The 15230-nt window shown below is 35.8% G+C and overlaps 1 protein-coding gene across 8 annotated transcripts in view; it reads left to right on the forward strand.

Moving 5' to 3' along the window:
- Window positions 1-15230, forward strand: part of ATF7IP2 (activating transcription factor 7 interacting protein 2) — an 86010-nt gene that overhangs the window by 22350 nt on the left and 48430 nt on the right. For 5 of the 8 annotated variants that reach the window (XM_074280527.1, XM_074280525.1, XM_074280523.1 and 2 more), the window contains exon 2: window positions 13864-14732. The exons of 1 other annotated variant lie outside the window; for it this stretch is intronic. In XM_074280527.1, coding sequence (XP_074136628.1) covers window positions 13874-14732 — 859 coding nt within the window. In that variant the 5' untranslated portion in view covers window positions 13864-13873. Of the gene's footprint in view, window positions 1-10747; window positions 11222-13863; window positions 14733-15230 lie in introns of those variants that run through there. 2 more of the 8 variants (XM_074280524.1, XM_074280528.1) reach the window with 2 other exon arrangements.

Consider the following 15230-nt stretch of genomic DNA (forward strand, 5'->3'; position numbering starts at 1 on the left):
ATACAGAATTTTTTTTAAGTACAGCAAGGTTATTAAAATAAAAGCATACATTCTTTCACAAGCAACATCTGCATCAGTAAATTTGTTTTATGATCTCCAGATAGATATCTCTGATTGTCAGGGTCATGTGTTCCATGAGTTAGTCAGTTCTGCTCAGAGTAAGATAACAGTAAAGATTGATTTGCAACTCCTTAAGTCTGTATAAACCAAACATTCTTTTAGTCTTTCAAGTGTGCTGTAGAGGCTTCAGAGAACTGACCTGCCCCTTAAAGGTACAGTCCTCTTGAATCCTTCATAGGCTTTCTGGGTTCCACATTTAACTGTGGTCCTCAACAGGGGACTGGGTCAGAGGAGAGGATTAGAAAAGAATGTTTAAATCATAGTTCTCCAAATTGATAGGGCAGAGAGAAAGTCTCAAAACATTTCTTGTGCTTCCCTTCAATCCATATTGATTATAAATAACTCAAGGGAATGAGAGATAGATAGGGTTGTGATGTTGGGGCAATCTAATATATGTTAAATACTTGCAATACTTAATTCTACAGTTATCATGCTGCACACAGAAATTCAGATCAAAAAGGGAAAAAATGAGCAAGAAAATAAAATGCAAGCAAACAACAAAAAGTGAAAATGGTATATTGTGATCCATACTCATTTCCCATAATTCTCTCTCTGGGTACAGATGGTTCTTTTCATCACAAGACCATTAAAACTGACCTGGATCATCTCATTGTTGAAGAGAGCCACATCCATCAGAATTGATCATCATATAGTATTGTTGTTGCCATGTATAATAATCTCCTGGTTCTGCTCATTTCACTCAGCATCAGTTCATGTGAGTCTCTCCAGGCCTCTCAGAAATCATCCTGCTGAAGGTTTTTTATAGAACAATAATGTTCTATCAAATTCATAAACCATAACTTATTCACCCATTCCCCAACTGATGGGCATCTACTCAGTTTTCAATTCTTGCCACTACAAAAAGATCTGTAACAAACACTTTTGTACTTTTGAATTGACCTGTTTCTTAATCCCTTTATTATCTTTAGTGAGGCAGGTTAGCATATAGTCCTTACTTTCTCTTCTCTGTGTATCATCAGGTAAGAATTTGCAAGAACAGCATTGGCCCCAGGGAAGTATCTATCTTAGGGGGAAAACTCAGCTATAAACATCACAAATTTCTAAGCTGAGTCCCAAAATTTCCTTTTCTTTTCAGTTATACAGCAGAAGATGGTATTAATGTTTCCCCTAGTGGGTAATGATGTTGAAGACTTCAGTGAATTTGATGTTGTCTTCAGAGTAATGGACTAGTTTTTCCTTAAATTGGGAAGTTATTAAGCCAGTTACTAAGAATGGAATGTGAACCTTGATTGTCTCTTCTTCCCCCCCCCCCCTCCAAGAGTCTGCCACTTCTCTTAAAGGGCAGTGTTTAGAGGAGCAGTTGAATCAGGATTTTGAGGAGGAAGGAAAAGTAAACAACTTTTTTTTTAAATTATTAAAGCATATGCATGGGTAATTTTTCAACATTGACCCTTGCAAAACTTATTAATGTGAGAGTGACTGAGAAGCTAGTATTGCTGAGTCTGACTCATGGGATGAAGGGCAAGGGGACCAATGGGAAGAGAGTAGTTTGGTGGGTAAAAGGAAAGATCTAGCAAGAGGTTACGAGTTCCCAATAAGAATTACTTGGCTGATGAGAAGGGGGAACAAAAATTCTGGGGATTATAAAGAAGAAGACTGGCAAGAAGATCAGATTGTTCTCTATCTGTTTTGTTTGGAGCCCTCCCTATTACCTGGAGTGAATTTGGAAACATCCTGCATTGTTGTCACAAGGTTGCATCTTGTGAGGGGACCATAAAGACCTAGATAGACATATGAGACCTCAGTCTACTTCCTTTTGCAAAAACAAAAAAGGTTATATTATAAAATGATGTTCTAATTGAGAAAACTGTTGGCAGGATCACCTCTCCTGGTCCTCTAGATTATATTTTGGCCAGGCCGTATTATCAGATGAGATGTCAAAAAATGAGGTGTTTCATTTTAAGATCTTGTTAACCAATTTTGTTTCAATTTTATAGGCAACAACCTAGTAGATAGGCTAGGTTTCTTAAAGGAGTTTAGCTTTCTAACAAAGTAAGATAAGCTATTTATAGAATAAATGGGGCTGATTACATCACAAGATAATGTAGATTTTTTAAGTTACCGGTGAGGTTTGTTAACATGGAAAAATTCTAAAGCCTTGGTGAAACTGCCAATGCATAGAAAAAAATCCATGGTTGGGGGAGGGGGTATTAATGTCTAGTAATATTATAACTACCTTGCTTCATCATAAGAACACCCTGAAGATAGCAAAGATGCATAGTACAATATTGGAGAAAAATCCTTTCTGTGATTTGTGGTCAAGCATCCTATTCTGCATTTTGTTGGTGCTACTTTTTTATTGGCTGACTTCTGTGTATGTCTAAGCCAGAGGGATCTGGTCACAGAGCATGCTGACCTACTTGTTAGCAAGGGATTAAGAGTTGGAATTGGGAGCATTTGAAATTCCATCAATATAAGATGGAAAGTTGTTTGGGTCCTTATATTGGTTTAGGTGAGTATGAAAAGTATGAAGAACTTGCATATGAAAAGAGTATTTGTAAGACTACCCCTGTTGTTCACCAGCAAGGTTGGCACAGGAAATCTCTTAGAGACATGGAGGAAAACCTATTAGATACGGGAGGAATAAATTCAGGAAGACTTTTAGCTAAGGTGACTCTCCAGAGGGCTGAGTTAGAATACCAGAGCCATGAGCCAAATGTGGTGAGTAGGTAGGTAGGTAGTAAAGTGGATAGTGTTGGAGTTGGAATTAAGATCTGAATTCAGATTCTCCATCAGAGCCTTATCTGTGAAAGAAATAATCCTTAGTTAAATTAGTCTTGATTTTCTTGCTGATTTATTTTAGCATAAGAAGAATTTAGATAACTTAGTTTGAGATGTGTGTGTGTGTGTGTGTGTGTGTGTGTGTGTGTGTGTGTGTAAATAAAATCATTGGAGTCAGAAGTTAAATTCTTCATTTTTGCAGGACTAAGCTCTTGCAGCATTGAGCCAGGATAAGTGTTTCCTTATTTCCCAAGTCACAGTCACTTTTGGTCAGCTCTGTGGTCAGCTAAACTAACATTCTCAACCACTTTTACCACAGGAATAGTATTTTCCAGTTAGCACAATATTTCTATGACTTGTGGTTTGATTGATATGATACTATAATCAATCAAATAGGTGGACTAATGATTGGAATACCTCCAAGAAATCAACACGTGAATACTACAGACTAAATTACTTAATTGTTCTCAATAAAGAAGCAAATCTTATGAATAATTATTAGTGTCATTAATATGTCAATCTCATGAATATATATCCTCTCTTACTCCTATAAAAATAAATCCCTGTTTGTCTTTGGTCACTAAAGAACCATTAACCTGATTTGTAAGCACTTACTAGCTTTGCTGATAAATTGATTGTGCTTGGAATTCTTTAACAGATTTTACTAGGTGATGCAATGAATAGAGCACCAGCCCTGAAGTCTGGAGAACCTGAGTTCAAATCTGTTCTCACTTAACACTTCCTAGCTGTGTGATCCTGGGCAAATCACTTAACCCCATTTGCCTCAGCAAAGCAAACAAACAAAAAAAATTAGGAACATACTGCCCACAGCAATTCATAATTCCTAGAGCCCCCTGTTAACTGTTTTTTTTTTTTTTGGGGGGGGGTACACAGTGTAGGTAAATGCACAATAACTTGCCTATAAAATTTACTTGGGATTTCAAGACCTAAGATCACATGACAAAGACAGGTAATCTGAGTTTGGCATAGTTGAAGTTGAATTTGAAGGCTTTATGTCCCAGAAGGGCCAGATGGCACATGACAAAAACTTATAATAATGCAAACTTATAATAATATGGAAGCAATAAAGATTTCACAATGACAGATGTTTCTGTGCCAATGTTTTGAGAATCTTGGATCAGCATCTGACTTTACAAAGATACTCATAAAAATCCCTTGGGGATATTGCATCCAAATTATATGGGTAATATCATGTAAGAATTCCATAGGATTGTTAATGAAACATGCTACTCCCTGACAAAAAGTGAGAGTCTCAGAGATACTTTTTAGACATAACCAGTGTAAGAATTTGTTTTACTTGGCTATGTATATTTTTTACATGGGTTTATTACATTTTTCACAGCCCATCTGCCTTTCAAAGTGGTTTTTCTTTACACTGTCTTATCATTCTGTTGTCAAACCCAGATCTGACTCCATGCACAATAGTTTTATCTACTAGAACAACTACTGATGTTAGAATTATAGGAGATGAGTTTTGAGAATTATGACAATTTGAGAGGAAAGTCTTGTTATTTTGAATTTGTGGAGACATGTTTGACCTCAGCAAAATGTGCTTTCTTTAACTTATGTATTATAAAAATGCACTGCTTCTGCATTGATTTTAATAATGGGCTTCATTTTCCACACAGTATTCTGATTTTCCCTGAGAAAAAACCCTTATAGGCTAATAAGCATTGTATTGATTACAGTAAGTTCAGCATCTAGACTAGCTGCCTGAGTGCTTTCTGAAGGTTAGCAAAGAGTTTCCTGTAATAGTCACATGGATGTTTGCTGGACTTTTGCTTGCAAGCCGAGATATAAAGAGCCAAGTGGTTGATTGTTATCATGAGCATTTATGCCTTAGAAATGAGTAAATATTCCAAATCATAGCTTGATTTATTATTTTGTTTTTTGAAACTTTTAAGTTTAAGTTTCATACATATTTTTTTCCAGAAATGCCCCATCAGTTGAAAGGGAACATCCCCACAAAACTGCATTCAAGAGCCACTGTCATGCATATTGGAAACCTGATTAATTTGATAGTGTTTGGTCATTGAGCAGCAAGACTAGAACTGATTAGTTTACATCTGCCCAAATGGATTTGGTTCTAATTAATATTTTTTTAACTCACCTTGGCTTTCAGTTTTTAGGAATGGAGCTAGACCAAGTGATGGTATCTGAAGCCAATTAGGTCAGATGGACTAAAATGATTTCTCCTCCTGACATTTCTCTTCTCCCTTCTCTTCTTCTCTTGTCCAAGGTGAGGGCACTACCAGAGAAATATAATATTTATGGGACTTTATTAAAATAATGGTAGAGAACATCAAATGCTCTTGATTATTTATAAATTGGCTTTTTTTTCCTGTGACCAGTTTCAGTGGGATATTTTGATAAGTCAGTCATGATTGACTGTTTAGCAGTTTGGGGACCCTTCTAAGATCACATATCTCTAGAGCTCTTGGGGCAACACATTTGATCAATAATTTTGTGGAATTAAGTCCTTAATGATTATGCATAAAATTTTCTAGTCTTTGGAAAACAGGGACATGAAGACTTATAGGGACTTCCTCCCCTATTTTCTCAATGAGATCTCCACAGAAAGAATCCTAACCATGTAGTGCTACTAGATTATTCCTCATGAGTTCAATAAATTAGGTTCTTGACAGGCCACAACCATGAAAAATTACCAGGGCAGGAGAAGTTTATGAAAGCTATACTCAACCAGTTTTCAACCTCTTGGGGTCCTTGACCATGTATCATGAATTCCATTTCTTTTTTTTTCCCCCCTGAGATAATTAACGTTAAGGGACTTGTCTAGGGTTCACCTCGTTAAGTGTCTGAGGCAGCATTTGAACTCAGGTTCTCCTAATAGAGTTGGGAGTGGTACTCCATCTCATTGCCCATCATGATTTTCATTTCTGATAGTAGAATTTTAGAGAAAAATGTTCAGCCCCAGGAGCCAAATGGCAGACACAGTGAATCAAATTTTATATAGGACAGAGTAATAGATTTGGGCTTCTCTTCATTCATGGGGCATGTAGGCTTTTATGGATGATAATTTATGTAACTATGGATAGAGAAACTCCTAGTTGGTTCAGTAAAAACATGTTTACTCATCAACTCTTTGTAAAAATACAGTAGTTTCCTAGAACTAAACGTGTTCTGGGTATTTATTTAGATTGCTTAAGTACACTAAAAAATATTTCAATAAAACCAACCTGTATCAACACATTCTGACATTACAATAGCACTATCCAAAATGGACAGAGTTCAGCATACAGTCCTCTTATCCTAAGAATATGACTCCCAAGTTACTTAGTGAATTTCTCTATGAACCATAGTAGCCAGGTAGGTCATTTAGAAAATAGTGAGGTAGCAACTACAGAAAAGGATCAAACAAACTTTATTAAAAGCACCTCTTCTTACAGGCTGGTTGGCAATTTGTAGTATTTGTGGGGTTTTTTAAAGCATTAAAACACATAATTCATTTTTCTTATCTTTAAACTTTGGTCATGAAAGACTTTATAGAAAAAGAAAAATTTATAGAAATATATTCTATATATTCTTTCTTTATAGAAAGAAGACTTTATAGAAAAGAAAATTTATATTTGAAATAGGAGATTACATCTCTATCTCTCTTAAGATTCATTGATGTGCCTACCACAGCCAAGATCACCCATCTGGAATTACCATCTACTAACTTTGCATTTTATGAAGAGTAACACTTCAATAGTTCTGTAAGGTTTTCAAAGTACATTATCTCATCTGAGTGATGCTACACTTCCTTTTAATGAGCAAGGAAAGATACTTGTCATAAATATTCCATCTTCTATAGTTCTTTTCACAAAGATGATCTCAAGAACATTGTTATTACAATTATAACAATATGGTGGTGATGATACTGTTAAAATTCAGTCAGTTAGAAAGGGGTATGTTAATAGCCGTGTTCATATGCAAATAGATGGAAATAGAATAGCTTTGTTCATCTTGGAGATAAACAGTGAAGCCAAAACTCTTTTAAATTGTTACCAACTTCTAAGAAACAGATAGTCTCAACTAATTTTGAAGAAAGAATAATATTATAGCAAAGCTTTAAAGAGGTGGAAACCAACAGAAGAACTGGTTACCAAAAGCTCCTTACAAAGGAGATCTTGGTCTTATTCCAGTTGTGGAAAGATGAAAAACTTACAGATTAAGCACATATTGATCAGAGACTGTTAGCTAATGTAAACCAGACCTATAGGCCCCAGTCATGTGAAGGCCTAGGCTGCATTCCATTGTCCAAAGAAGGGGTGTCAGAAGAGGCTGTATATCACTTTGTCTACTACATTCCACTGACCAAATAGGGAAATACAGATTTATATGACCAATCACAACATATAGAAGGCGGTATTTTGGAGGTTCTTTGTCTGAAATGTATAAAAGCTGTGAACATTTTCAAGGGAGTGGCTCTCTCCTGTTGTGAATTTGCCTCACAGACCAGGATGGGGTCCGCTTCTCGAGATTCTAATAAATAATTCTGCTTTTCTATGAGTGATCTCTGAGTAGTCAATTTGGTTAGATCTTTTTTGTCCCAAACACCAGTAAATATATTCTAGAGATATTTTCATTTTTGGCTCCTTCCCTCCAAAAAAGAAGCGATGGACGTTGGTCCTATTTTCATCATGTTTTTCTAATTGTCTCTCCCCACTGCCTTCACTCCTAGCACAGGCAGAAGCAGCAACTAAGTTAGAGGCTGTTATTTAAAAAAGTATGTAATTTAACAAAAGAAGATGGAAATGCTAGGAAAGGACTACCTGCTAAAATGCCAACCATCAAGGGCCAAAAGCCATATTTGGTTTTGGTTTTTCCTTGTTACCATTTCTAACAAACTAGATGATACATGGTTCTAGTTGAATGTTAGCTCCTTTCAAGGCATGGGCCATCTCTTTTTTATATTTATATCACCAGCATCTGACACTTTGCCTGTCATATATGAGGTATTATATGCTTGTTGATTAGTTCTAAATCATGTAAATGTTTTTACCCTGTGGGGAATTTGAAAGACTGGTGTAGTGCTCTGAGAAGATACCAACAGTTATATAGGTGATATAGCCAGCTACTCGGCCTTGAGATGTATAACAATCTTTTTTTTTTTTTTAACCTCTTTCACTTGCCCCCAGATATCTTCAGATGCCCTTGAGAAGAAGCAGTTTTGGTTAAAGGCTTGCAGCATCAAGTTACAGGATTGAGTTGAAGAAATATGACGCAATGCAAAGAGCACGGAATTTAGAATCAGAGCCTCAGTGCAAACTCTAACTCTATCTCATTAATGTTTATGTAAACTTGGGAAATTCACTTAATCTCAACGGTCTGTGATTTTCTCATCTATAAAATGTTTAATTAGATATTTAAATTTACCCAAGAAAAATCTGACATCTTAGTAAGGTACTATCTGGAAGTCAACACACTAAAGAATCTATAGCATTTTCCTGCTTGATAAAGTATCAACAAACTGTATTCCATTCAGTTTAGCTTTGCAGACTTACTTATCAAGTGCCTGTTACTACTATCCTCTCAGTCACCCAGGTTCACAATTCAGGTGTCATCATCAGCTCCTTCTTCTTATCCCTTCACATCCAATTCCTGTCATATCTCCTCATATCTACCTTAGTAACACATCTTGTATATACTCACTTCTCTCCCCTGACACTATCACCATCCTGGTGTGGGCCCTCATCACCACATATTTAAACCATTACTATAACCTGCTAGTTGATCTCCCTTCTTCAAGTCTTCCCCACTACATTCTATGGGGCTCATAGCCCATCATTTTAACCTCTGTTTTGCCTCTGAACTCTGATAATTATGGAGGACAGGGTGAGACTGATGACTTAACACACTTCTGACTCACTTAAAATCCACTCCTTTGCAAGTCAAGACATCAAGACACCACCTGATGTCATTGGCTTTTTTGAGAATAAAATATAAACAAACAACTAACAATTTCATTCTATCCTCCACTCAAGTCTCATGTTGATTTTTCTAAAATACAAGTTGAACCATATATATCATTCCTCCTATTCATTGAACTCTTAATACCTCTCTACTATCTCCAGAATCAAATATAAATTTCTGTTTGGCATTCAAAGCCCTTCAGAACCCACCTCCTTCCACTTTTCTAGTCTTATACCTTCCCATTATAGTGATACAGTGATGTGACATGAACCTCCTTACTGCTCCTTATATAATGTACTTAATAGTATATTCAGACTCCATATCTTTACGTTGGCTGTCTCCCATGTTTGGAATATTCTCTTTTCACTTTTGTCTCTTGGTTTCTTACAAGTCTCAGCTGAAGTCTCACTTTCTGGAACAACCCTTTCCCATGCCTACTTAATCTTGGTGCCTTTTCTCTGAGATTACTCCCAATTTCTCCTGTATTTATCTTGTTTATAAGTAGGCTTTATCTCTCTTATTAGACTATGAACTTGAGACCAGGATCTTGGTATTTTGGGGGGTTTTGCATTTTTCTTGTATTCCTACCTAGCACTTCAAACACTAGTGCAACTTTGTTAGGCTGGCCACATCATTTGAATGCCAAGTGTATGCTTGCCAAAAAGACTGTGTTATGGAGAACTCACACAGGGCAAGCACTCCCAAGGTGGTCAGAAAAAAAACGAAGCAAGTACACTCTCAGGAACTCTCTTTAAGAACTTTAGAATTGATTATATGACATGGGAGACACTGGCACAGGATTCCTCCCCCCTCCCCCCCAGCATGGGAAGCCCTCATCAGAAAAGATTCTATGCTCTATGAGCAAAGCAGAATTTAATTCACTCAAAAAAAAAATGTGAGATGCACAAAATTAGAGAATCCACCCCAAATGTTGGTAGGAATTATTTATGTCTGATCTGTGGCAGAGCATTCTGAGCTCGTCTTGGTCTGATAAGTCATAGTTGGACTCACTAACTTGACTCTAATATAGTGGTGCTATTTTTGGCCCTCTTCAAGGACCTCTTTGAAGGACAGCTACCAACCACCCAGTATTAGTGTCTGCCATGTAAATAGGTGCTTTAAAATTTTTTTTAATTTAATTTTTTTAACACAAATTGCTTTTATGCATCATGTTGGGAGAGAAAAATCAGAACAAAAGAGAAAAGTCATGAGAGAGGGGGGAAAAAAAAGGAGTTAACATAGCATGTACTGATTTACATTCAGTCTCTATAGTTCTTTTTCTGTGTACAAGTGTATTCCTGGTTCTGCTTGTTTAACTCAGTATCAGTTCATATAAATGTTTCCAGGTCTTTCTAAAGTCAGCTTGTTCGTTTTTTAATAGAACAATAATATTCTATTATCTTCATAAACCACAACTCATTCAGCCATTCCCCAATTGATGGGCATCTACTCATTTTTCAGTTCTTTGCTATAAATAGATGCTTTTATAATACTGATTGAAAGATGCTTTGTGAAGACATGTTGCTAGATATTAAGGAGAAGAAAAATGACCTCTCTCCTCATGGAATTTATATATTATGGGGAAGGGGATATAACATAATGCAGTTGTTATTATATTAATGCAGCTAATACATAATAAATACAATAATAAATTGAAGAGAGTGAGGGCACTGAAACTGGGATGATTATATAAAGGCACATACTTTATATGCAAGGTAGTACCTGACATGATTACCTTATTCTAACCGAAGAGGATTAGAAACATACATATATTATATGAGAATTTTGAGAGGTGCTAGTTTGGAAGTGCCCAAGCATAGGGGGCAATTTCTACAAGTGTAAAATAGATATGAGAGAATAAGGTATTATATTTAGAAGAAGAATACATTTTGGCTGGAACATAGAGATTGTGAATGGGAGTACAATGATATCTTGACATTGAAATCAATTGTTCGATGCATTTCTACAAGGAAAAAAATGCTTCAGCACGATGTCAATCACACCATTTGATTGTTGTATTGTTTGAGCATTCAGGATGTGAGGTTGGCTAGGTATATGCCCAACCCCCACTGGTATTACTCTTGGCCATGAACAGCTCCTCCCCAGCTAAGTCTCCTGTGAGCAGGACTATCAGGTTGGAGCTTACAGTGCTGAGGTTGGGCACGTTGGCAGGCAAGTCAGAGGGCAATTTGTATAGGATGATGTAACTGTAGCATATAGTCTCCAAAACAAAAGTACTAGAAGGGGCACAGAGCAGCCAGTGTGCTCAACAGGAGGAGAAGCAGCAGAAGCAGTGGCAGTGGTGCAAGCAGTGCAGGCAGGAACCAAGACAAAGGTGGGCAGTGTCAGGGGAGGACCCAGGACTCCTGGCAATCCTGGGCAGCAGAGGGTACGGGACTGTACCTTTTATCTCCATATTCAGGTAGGAAGCTTGGATGGTATGGAGTGAGGAGAAAAGTAAAAAGGCCTGGGTTCCCCTCAGAAAGTAAATTGGGTCAAGAAGTAAGCTGCGTTGGGCTGGGCTGGCTTTTTTTCTTTCCAGCTGGAAGCCCCACTTATTCCTTAGGGGGATTAGGGGAGGAGAGGGATGGTTAGGTTACAGACTGGAGATATATTTCTTTTTTGAAAAATTCATTTGGTACTTATAGTTTTTACCACTCCTCGTCCCTTCTGGAATGAACAAATACCAAGGTACTACTGTAATATGAAATAAACATGGACTATAAGTAGGATCCTTGTTATGGAAGGCTTTAAACACCGAGAGGTATGTATTTATCCTAGAGGTATGGGGAGGCATTGAAATATTTCATTGGAAAGAAAGAAGTGACACAAACAAACTTTTATTTTATGAAGATTATTTGGGCAGATATATAGTAGATTAGAGAGAACTAGAGATCACTTATATTTTAGGCATAAGGTGATAAAGATTTTACCTAAGATAGTGACTGAGAGGAGATTTGAAAGATATAGAGATAAAATTGACAAGATTTAAGCAACTATTAAATACACAAATAAAAATAATGTAAGTCCAGGGCTAATCTATCGAAAAGTGTCTAAGAAGACAATACTATCATAGATTTGGGGCTAGAAAGAACCTTAAAAATTATCTAGTTGAAACACTTTCTTGTATAATTAAGAAAAATGAGCCTTAAGAAAGTAATATATTCAGTCATTTGTAATTAATATAAATGGGGAAATTTGAAAAAAAACAATGACATTGAGTTTAGGAGGGATAGGAATGAGACGATTAGGGAAGCAGGACACACATTTTGGCCCTTAATTAGCCATTGATTAATTAAAATAGTAATAGGGAGAGATGGGAAAACCCATAAAGATTGTGAGGAATATCAGAGTTTCGGTCTCTAGGGGATGTTGCAGAGAGAGCTGCTTATAGCTAAGGGTAAATTTTGAGTCAGTTCCTTTACTTCAGAAATTGGTAGAGATAGGGTGAGGCTGGGTGCAGAGGAAAAGTAAACTAGGTCTATTGGATACCTGACAGTGTTTTTGATCTGGGTCCGGTGTACCAAATGTAGAGAAGAAAAAGATCCAGGAAAGAGTGCTTAGGGTCTAACCTAAAAGAATAGGAGATGAATAATCCAACAAAGAAATCTAAGAAGATGTCATTTATGAGAGGCTATCTAATGTTCTCTGTTATGAAGAATTGAAAAAAGTCCATTAGATTAAGATCTTTTGATTATTGGTAATTTGATTAAAAAGCAATTTCAGTCATATTCTGTCAGGAGCCTAATTTCAAGGGATTAAAAAGGGAGTAAATGTTAAGACTATAGAAGCAAAATCTCACTATCTCACTTGGAAATAACCATCTATTCTTTGGGAAAGAATAGAACTCACTAGTTCCCAGAATAACCTATCTGCCAGTTGTGGATTGTACTGTACTCTTGAGCAAAGCAGAACAATTCTAATTCTTCTTCCATTTAGCAACCTTGTAAATATTTGGAGAGATCTATTTGTCTCTCCCAAGCTTTCTCTTTTCTAACCTTGCAGCATCTTTAGGTGTCAAAGTATCCATATACTTCAACTGACTCATATTAATATCAGGGCCTTTCATTATTGAAAGCTTTCCTGAATTTTGGTGTATAAACATTCTACACAAAATTTCGGATGTGATCTGACCTCAACAAATAGAATCAGGACTATTTGCTCCTTCACTGTGAATGCTATGCTTTGGTTAATGTAATCTTTAGATGATGTGTGTGTTTTACCATGTTACCTATTAACTTTTCTAGCTTTCATGCCATACTGTTTATCCATATCGAGCTTGCAATGGATGAATGAATGCATTTAGTACTTAAAGTATATTAGACATTGTACTAGGTGTTGGGATTAGAAATAAGAAAAACATTTATTTCATGTAAGGATGCTAGATTATTATTACAAACAAGTTGTAATTTGTATTGGTGAAGGGAGTTCTCACAAGAATAATTCTCATACCAACAGAATCACAATTCCTTAAACATATTGATGTGAAGAAATATGTAGTTATTATTTAACAGAAGGGAAAGTTTTTTGAGTAGTGAGACTAGATAGAAATATTTCTAGATTTTATTCCTTTGGTTACTAATAAGCATTTCCAAAATGTTAAGTCATAAAAATATGTGTGAATAAGTCAGGTAAAATAAATTTTCTAAAATTATGGATTAGTTGCATTAGAAGTTATTTATTCATGGAAAAAGTGCTATGTAAGACTGTTGGGTCTTGTTTTGCAAAATAGATGAACTAAAGTCAATAGTTAATACAAAGTTTTTTACCCTGTCAAAATGGCCCATTAGTGAAACAAGTTTGAAAATTAGAGGGAATAATGTCCTTTGGTCTTTAAGTTAATTTTCAATCTTTAAGAAATAATCCAAATTATCAATTAAGTGGTTATTTTAAAGGTCTGTAAATATACTGAAAATTTAGTGGACTTTTTTATTACTGTGTTTCTTCTGTAAATCCTTGGCTTGCCTGTCCCCATTTTGGCACTAAATGAATTGAGTGGGTACTTGGAGGAGCCAGAAGTCTTTAGGAATCAAATATTTAAAATAAAAATGTTTTTAATTTTAGGAGATGAAAAATGGCAAGTCCAGATCCACCTGGACAGAAGATACTAAAAGCTAAAAAGACCATGCCTACAAGTTGTCGGAAACAAATACATACTTTGCATAAATCAGGAAATATTGAGCCATTGAAAGCAGTAGATAAGAATAATGTACATGGTGGAAATCAGCAGTTAAGCACTGATGTCATGCATATGAAAAATGAAAGTTGTGATGTGAAAAGTTTCTTAATGGACTTAAGGAGAAAAGGCATACTCGCTCAGGAAAAGGAAATGTGTCCTCAAAATTTAGCAATATCATTAAAAACAGTGAAGAGCAACTCAAAGATGAACTTTGCCAATGAACAAGTTATTGATCTAAACAGCGGGCCAAGTGAAACAGAAAATTCTTGCAAGAAGCTTTATATGCAAGACTTAAGAGACTCACAGCAAACTTCGTATGGTTCTGAACAAAAAACAAATGAAAAAAGGTTTTCATTTGAACAAGTTAAAGTTAATTTAAATCTAAAACCAATCAGCAGTCCATCTGGTCCATTGAATGGTTTAATTGACAAATCAGATTATATATTAGGTAATTCTGTAGAAAAAGCTTTTAATGATATTGGGAATGGTAAAGAAAATAACCAAGTAGGTCCCAGGCTAGAAGTGACCTCACTATCAGAATCACATTTCTCACAGCAAAGTGAAGCCATTTCAGTTGTAAATTTAAACTCTCATCTTATGTGTAACAAGACTTCTGATTTGAAAAAAATGATTCAGGCCAGGAAAGATACTAGTGATATTTTGAAGACACAAGAATACAATCAAACTGATCTTTCAAACACTATAGACTGTGGGAATACAGTCTCAACTTGGCATTCATCATTTGACCCCGATGGTAAGTGTTTCTATCCTCAATACATAGAGAAGTTCCTTGCATTTAGACTTGTAATTAACCCTGACATTGTTAAACAAATATAAAAAACATAAATCAGTAAAATAAAAAATATTTTATTCTATATATTCAAGAGTCAGTGCAGTATAGTGAATATAAAACTATAGAATCAAAAACACCTATGTTCTAGATCTGCTTTTGACACAGTGAAGTTGAGAAAAGATAGTACATTGGAAAGCACACAGATTGAGGTCAGAATTCCTGGGTTCAAGCAAGAGTTTACCAATTACCATATGTCATTTAACTTCTGGGTCTCAGTTTCTGGAATGAGGGGGGTTGAAAAAAGTTTATACACATGGAGTTCCTCCCACTAATAAAAGCATAGGTTCAGACCCTGCAAAAAATTCTATATAAAATTAAATATTTGTATTCAAGGATAATTATATTTTGAGGTATTGAGCAACAGTTAAATGTGGAAATAGTGCTAGAGTGAGAGTTTAG

The sequence above is a fragment of the Sminthopsis crassicaudata genome, chromosome 1 (assembly GCF_048593235.1).
Source record: "Sminthopsis crassicaudata isolate SCR6 chromosome 1, ASM4859323v1, whole genome shotgun sequence".
NCBI classification, from domain to species: domain Eukaryota; kingdom Metazoa; phylum Chordata; class Mammalia; order Dasyuromorphia; family Dasyuridae; genus Sminthopsis; species Sminthopsis crassicaudata.